Genomic DNA, 7671 nt, shown 5'->3' on the forward strand with positions numbered 1-7671 from the left:
TTTGCCATTTCCTTCTCCAGCTCATTTTAAAGATGAGGAAACTGAGACAAACAGGATTAAGCGACTTGCCCAAGGTCATATAGCTAGTAAGTGTCTGAAGTCAGATTTGAACTCACAAAGATGAGTCTTCCTGACTGCAGGCCTGGAATTCTATCCCCTTCACCACCTGCCATGAACACAGCAGGTGCTTCATAAACGTTGATTGAATTCACATGTGTAATTCTTCATCAATAATCTATTTCAGCCTGCTCATGCCCACCCATGCCTCTTCATTGACCTGAGTGACCTCTACCTTTTAATTTTTTGGATACCATGGCCTCCTGTCTCATGGCCATACATTATCCCAGAAAGACATTGTTAGTGTGACGTTGTGGGTCTAGTGACATCGCAGGATCCCAAATGTGGGGTTGGGCAGCAGCTCGGGTCTTTGCCCATACCCACAACAAAGCCCAGCAGACCAGGACACACAGGGAGTTCTCAGTAGAGACTCACTGTCCCCTAGAGAGAGGGCAAGGAAGATGCCAAGGACACATTCTCCTGGAACATTATCAGGGGGTGAAAGGTATAGACTTAAGACAAACTTTTCTCTCAGATTCCAAAATGGGCTAATCTTATAAGATTCCTGGCCTTGACTTAAGGTAGCCTGATCCTTACTTCCTAGGATCCCGAGTTGGGGGGTGGGAGGGAGCAGCTGGGACCTGGCCCTCCAGACAGGGAGGAAGTGTCCACCCATCCTGCTCTAGAAAGAAGTCTTTCCTCCTTGAGGTCCTGCCCTCAGACCCTTCTGTGTGTCATATATCCACAGGGAGACTGTAGGGGCAGGCAAGGGGGTATGAAGGCCTTGAGCTGCTCCTTCTGCAGTCAGATTTCCCTGGCACCATCTTGGGGTCCTGCGTAATGAAGGGGTAGGCTTACTATGGGGCCTAGCGCATGTGTGGGTGCTAGGCTGGGAGGGCCTGTTTCTTTGTCGGGGAGATGGGTGCTCAGGATTCCTCTGGAGTTTTAAGAAAGCAGACCAAATCACTGAGGCCAAGAGGAAGCCTACCCCACCCAGGGTGGTGGGAAGAAAGGGTTTGGGGTCAGGGGTTTCTACCTCCCTTCACTTGCCTACAAGCCAGGCACCCCCCTCCCTGCTGTAGGATGAATTCCCAGAGCAATGAAAACAGGCAGATTAGGAGGGGCCTCTAAACGTGGCTAGATTCCCCAAGCTCACTTTCCAGGAAAAGACAGGAGGCCTTTCTAAAATAAAATGTATTTTATTACAAGCTGGGTTCTGGGCTCAGAGAAGGACAATCTAGGGCTCACAGAGACTGGAGTGATGAGGAACCAGGGACACAAAGCATCGTGACTGCTCTTAGGTCACCTCTGGATGCATGGCCATGACCTGGCTGTACTGCTCAAAAGAGTCCAGGCTGCTCTAGTCTGCTGGGGGGTGGAGAGGATTGGGGGGTGGGTGAGGAGGAGGTGGTGGGGAGGGATGGGGCAGGTAATGAATCCCCCCTCCACCATGGGTTAATAGGAGTCAGGAAATGAGTCCAAGGATCTGAGGTGTGAGGGCAGATGTGTGGGTATGTGGGGTGGGGTGAGCCCAATGGTCCCCAGGATGCTTTTCCAAATTCCAAACTGTTCATAAACCCACTGTACCCTCCAAGCTGGAGAGTCAGGCTGGCAGTCCAGGGTGAATTACCGCTCAGGGGATGTTTTCCAGAACCTGGCGGCCATGGCAGTGGTGTGAGCTGGCTACTGCCCAGCTGCCTTTGCTGCCAAATACAAGGCAGGCCCTCCCCTCTCTGGAGGAGCTTGAGTGGACAGACTCCCCAGAGAACCCACTGTGGAAATCAAAGGACAGCAGAATTCTTTTCTCCAATTCAAGGAGCCTTGTGGTGCTGACTGACATGGTCAGGCTTGTGGTAGGCGTACATGGGAACCCAAAGAGCCAGGGCTGAGATGGTCAGCAGCCCCTGGGAGTCTCCTTTCTCTGTAGAGTCTGTATGCCCTCTCCCTGGTCCAAAGGTCACTGTAGGGCTAGCTGCTCATCACCAACCTGGCCTAGCGGTTCCCAGCCTTAGCCAATAGGTGGTGGAGCCTTGGGGACACGGGGTCTCTCCCCAGATGGGTCTTGGAGGGTGCTCTGAGGATGCCCCTGGGGTCTTGATGGTGGGAGAAGATGTGGGGTCCAAAATGCACAGTGACCCACCTGTGCCCTGGCCCAAGATGCCCAAGGCTCCAGCTGATGCACACACAGGCTCTTCTGTGGCTTGGACCAGGGAGGGGTCAGATGAAAGGGAATGTGTCTCTTGGAATGTAAAGGGGTGGGGGGAGGGCAGTGGGATGGCCTCTGGTTTCCTTTCATGAGTTGCTGGATTGCTGGGCCTTCTTGATTTCCTACAGGGAAAGAGAAGGCTCGGGTTGGGGCCAGAAAACGTGCCACAGGCAGCTGGGGAACTTAGAGAACAGCTGGGGCCAAAGAGCTGCTGCCCGCCTCTACCCCTGGGCCAAAGGGGGCACTGCTGAATTCCCTCCCTGCGTGGGAGCCCCACAGAACATCTGAGGGACTGCAGAGAGATCTCCTCATTCAAGTCCTTCACTGGGCAGCAGAGACACTGAGACTAAGAGAAAGGTAGTGAGTGGCCCGACGGCCCTCAGTCGGCAAAGATCCAAACCCCAAGGGGCCATAAAAGGGCACTGCCCTAAGTTCTACCAGGTGCCTGGCCTGCTCCAGACCTCGGGGCCTCCGGCCAGGAGAAGGGAAGACAAGGGGGCCGAGCGCCTCACCTCAGCCAGGACCTTCGTCAGCATCGAATAAGCCTCATCCAAGTCGTCATTGATAATGATCGTGTCGAACAGGTCAGGCTCCTGGCCTGGAAGCACAAGAGGGAGAGGCCCAGGGACAGCGTTAGAAGTGGGTCTGTGGCCCAGGCTCTCTCAGGAGACTGCCCTCCCCTCTCTTTCCAAGGGAGGCCACCATCTTGTCTGAGCTGCTCCCAAATAAGCTATGGCCAGAAGGGCCACTGGGATTATCCAGTGTGTGTGAAAAAGAGCCCTAATGTACTATAGGAAGAACTAGGATCAACTCATCTCTGATATTCAGTAGTTGAGCATCTCTGAGCCAAGTCACCCACCCTCTCTGTCTCAATTTCCTTGGCTGGAAAACGAAGATAATATCACCACCCCTCTTTACCTCATAGGGTTGTTGTAAGGAAAGAACTTTGCTAAATAAATGTAAGTCAGTGTTTATAATATGTATTATAACATTATATAACTATAATCGTTACCTTTCACATGGTCTAATCCAATAGCCTTCTAATTCATCTCCCTGGCGGCCACCTATCTTTCTAATCTGATTTCCTATTACTCCCCCTTGTGCACGCTCCATTTCAGCTCCTCGGGCCTGCCAGCTGTTCCCGTACAGGACTCTCTATTTCCGGTTTCCTGGCAGCGGTCTCAGTGCTGCCCATGTCCAGGCCACGGTCTCTCCTGGCTTGGCATCTTAAGAGTCCCTGGCTCTCCTCAAGGCCCAGCTTAGACGCTACCTGCAACACCAGGCCGTATGCCCTTCCCCTGGGCATTGAGCGTTTTCTTCTCTCCCTCATGGAGTTATTCTGTAAAACTCTGCACCTTTTATATTTTGCATGCGTGCTATATTGCCCCAGAAGGGCTTCACTTTGTATCCCAGAGACGAGCATACTGCTTTGCACCAGGTCAATGTTTAATCAAGGTTTTCTGAATTGAATTATCTACCTTGCCATCACATGCATGCCTCCTCACCCCTCACATCCCCCCCCCATCCACTATCAAATTAGCACGGCCATTGCTAGCATGAAAGGGCTGATCGTCCAATTCCTTAGGGCTCCATCCTCAGCCCAGGATGAAGCTCCCTTCTCTAGCCTTCCTCTCCCATCCGGGTCGGTCCCCACTCCACCGGGCCCTCTACACTCCCTATTCTATTGTTAACAAACTACCCTTCACATTCGACTTGTGACCCCTCTCATGTAACTGCTCTCTATTTTCCATTTAATTTTCAATGTACATACTGCTTCTCTTGAGTTGATAGAATATCAACTCTTTGAGGGCAGGGATGGTTTTATTTCAGTCTTTGTATTCTTGGTGCCTGGTATACAGCAGACACTTAATAAATGCTTGTGGAATTAAATTACTACTACTTGCCTCCCAGGGCTTGGGAGGAAGGTTCTTTGTAAATTGAAAATACTTCAACACTCCAAAGATGGAGGATTTTTTTGGTGTGGGTGCTCTTCACTGATGCAGGCCTTGGGAGGACCTCCTCTACATCTTAATGGTTGCCATGGCAAAACCAAACCAAACCAAACCAAAGCACCACCCCTCAGGGGCCTACGCTCCAGTGATGATGCTATAAACCGACAAGTGCTATAGAAAATGGAACTGTTGCTATGACTGGGTCTCACAAAGATCCTGGGTTCAGAGTCACAGGATCCAGAGCCAGAAGGGCCTGATGAATCATTCAGTTCAGACCCTTTGTTTATAAATGAGGAAGACGAGGCTCAGGGAGCAGCACGAGTGCCAGGTGGCTGACCTCCAACTCAGAGCCACATCCTGGGCCTCCCTCCAGCACACTCCCCACACATCCACACCTGCCACGTGGAGGCCAGCAGCTCCCCGGCTCCCCTGAGGCTTGTCCTCATCTCCTCCGGTACAGCCAAAAGGAGAGGAGCGCCTTGCCCTGCCCTGACCACATCCCCACTGCCACCCCCGAGTCCTCGGCCTCCGACAGTCTATCGCTCTTCCAGATTGGGCCCAGCTGCCACCTCCTTCAGAGAACCTTCCCCGAGCAATGGGCCCAGCAGCAGGCCGTCTGCACGGGACACCGTGTGCCTCCTGTGCACTAACATTCTAGAGCTCTGAGAGTCATCATCTAACTAGATCTAAGCCATGAGGGCGGCTCTATTTTAGGATGATGTCAGCTGACATTTCTAGAGACACTAAGGTTTTCAACAAGCTCTCATCCTTCCAACAGCCCTTTAGTCAAAGGGATTGTCAATGGGATCATCCCTATTTAACTGCTAAGGAAAGTAGGATTCAGAGAACATTCGTGACTTGCCCAAGGTCAGAAAGAAAGTAAAGCAGCTGAGTGAGAATTCGAATCCAGGTCTGCTGATACCCCAGACCAAGGTTCTTCCCAGACATCCTGCTGCCTCTGGATCTTGTGTCCTTCCCCTGCTGTGAGTCCCAATTCTCTACATCCCCAAGACCCCCTGGAAGCTAGAAGTCATAGAGCGGGAGAACCTTAGTGATTATGTGGTTCAACCCCCTCATTTTATAGCAAAGGAGCCTGTGGCCTGGGGGCTAAAAGTGATATGTCTGAGTTCGCCCAGGTAACAAGAGCTAGGGAATGTCGTATCTTTGGCATCCTAGGTAGCCAAACCCAGAAAGTGTTTGCTATTGATGTCCTAAGTGAATGACGGTAGTCACAGTGAGCCCCTGACTCAGGGCAGGAGAACGAGGCACGTGGGCAGCCTCTCTGCACCCACTCTACTCACTGCTTTCCATGTCGGCGGCGGCGGCAGCCAGCCTCTTCTGTAAGCTCTCCTCTGTTTCAGTCTTCCTGTCGCGCAGTCGCTTTTCCTGAAACACACACCAGGGCCTGATCACCACAGTGCCACCTTGGCCCTCATTACTCAGAGGATGCTGAGCAGGGTCCTTTACCAGAGCTCTCTCACACTGGGTCTGCTGGGGTCTTACCCACAAGGCCCATGTATCTGCACAAAGTCTCTGGAGGAAGAGGCCTGAGGCCCAGCTGGACCAACCCAAAGATGAGCTCAATGCTCATGCTCTCTCATGTCTTACCAGGAGGGCAAAGAGAAATTTTGACAACTTGAAATGACTAAATGTGGCAAAATTGGAGAGATATTGGTTTGCACGAAAATCTCTAGTGACAAGCCCTGAACTCTAATCTAGGCTCTGTTTGACATCCCTAGCAATGACTTCAAAGAAGCCATTAATACATTTATCAGATAAGCAGCTAACCAAAAAATGGGAAAGATAACTAACAGGCATCATGGTACAGTGGATAGAATATTGGGTGGAGAGTCAAAAAGAGCTGCGTTCAAATCTGGCCTCAGGAGCTTACCAGATGGGTAACACGAACACAAATCACTCCTTCCCTCTGTGGCTGAGTTTTCTATTCTGCAAAATGAGGGGGTGGCCTTGATGACTTAGAAGGTCCCCCCCAGCTCTAAAGTCACGACGCCACGTTATGACCATCCCTGACAGAAGAACCCTGCACAAGATCATTCTCCCTGCTCCAATCTGAGCTGGTGACAGTGAGTAGAGGGGATGCAGAGGGGTAGGTTTTTCAGGTCAGGAAAGAACAGATTGTTTTTCTAGGGCCCAGTTCAGGTTGCTGACTCTGAGACAGGTGGGATGACAGCCCTCCCTCTGTGGTGTCCTCTTCATGTTAAAGGACAAGGACCCTTTCATTCATCAGTGCCGGGGGTGGAGAAGCCCTAGTCTAACCTTCCTCCCCTCCTCGTCCCCCAGCCATGTTCTGCTTTGTCATGCTGGACTGGAGGGAACCGTAGGCTGGCTGCCCCATGGGACCTAATGCTGACAGAAGGAACCGCAGGACAGAAAAAAGCCAAGGGCAAAGCTGAGAAGGAGAAGGGGAAATGGTCCAGTGCCAGGATCATGAAGAATGGAGAGGAGCATCCTGGGGATCCCAAGACCCAGAAAATGAGGCAAGATCTTCAGACAGGAAGCAGCGCCAGAAATCAATGAGCAGCTTCCTGGGCAGGCCCAGCCTGGGGCCTGGAGGTTCACTCCGGGAGCAGATGCTTAGGCTCATGGCTATGACGTCCCTCTCACTGGGCAAGCTGCCCAGCAGCTGGGGGGGGCCGCTTGGGCGAAGGCTCCCTGCTCGGCCCCCCAACACCCAGGAGGAAGCATACCAAGATGTCCAGGGAGGGCGCCTGGATGGAGATATAGATGGGCTGCAGCTCCGTCTTCTTGATGTTCCTCACCCCCTGCAGGTCTATGTCCAACACGCAGATCTGGTTCATCGCCTGCACAGCCTGCACCGCCGCTTTGCTGGAGAGAGGGCAGAGAAGCCGTTCAGAAGACTGCGGGAACCAAGCCTGCTCTGGTCAACGACTTCAGAAGAGCACAGCGGCTGCCCACCCTGGGCTGAGACAGAGGGGGACATCGCAGAGAACTCATCTTCTAGTCCCCACCCTGCTTTCCCCCTAACCTGTAACCTCGGAGAAGGTATAGCCTCTCTGGGCCTCAGTTCCATCATCTCTAAAACGGGGATACTACCAGCCGGCACGCCGACTAACTTCAAAGACTTCTCAACAACAACATTATTATTAATTTACATTCCTCTAGGACTACAGTTCTGAAGTTCACAAAATGCTTTTCGAACTGTAACCCTGTGAAGGAAGTGACGACAAAGATTACTATCCCCAATTCATGGACGAGGAAACTGAACAGTAAAATGTCTTGTCTAACATCACACCGTGAGTGAGCTTCAGAAACTGGCTGGGAACCTAGATCGTCTGTCTCTCTTTTTAAAGGATATGTTCCATAGATGCCTTGTGTTTGGACATCACAGGTAATTCTAGGCACATCTTTGATTTGCTTCTCCCCTTCCCCAACACACACACACACACACACACACACACACACACACACACACAC

At 51.9% G+C, this 7671-nt stretch overlaps 1 protein-coding gene across 1 annotated transcript; it reads right to left on the reverse strand.

The window, feature by feature from the left end:
• Positions 1–1240: 1240 nt before the first annotated feature.
• LOC114036886 (guanylate kinase-like) lies at positions 1241–7118 on the reverse strand (the record flags this gene model as incomplete). Its single annotated transcript, XM_027853603.1, has 4 exons — positions 1241–2385; positions 2776–2861; positions 5517–5601; positions 6924–7118. Coding segments are annotated over 4 exons (402 nt in total), but the record flags the coding sequence as incomplete, so codon positions are not given.
• Positions 7119–7671: the final 553 nt, after the last annotated feature.

Source organism: Vombatus ursinus, unplaced genomic scaffold (genome assembly GCF_900497805.2).
Source record: "Vombatus ursinus unplaced genomic scaffold, bare-nosed wombat genome assembly UNPS02010191.1, whole genome shotgun sequence".
Lineage (NCBI taxonomy): Eukaryota > Metazoa > Chordata > Mammalia > Diprotodontia > Vombatidae > Vombatus > Vombatus ursinus.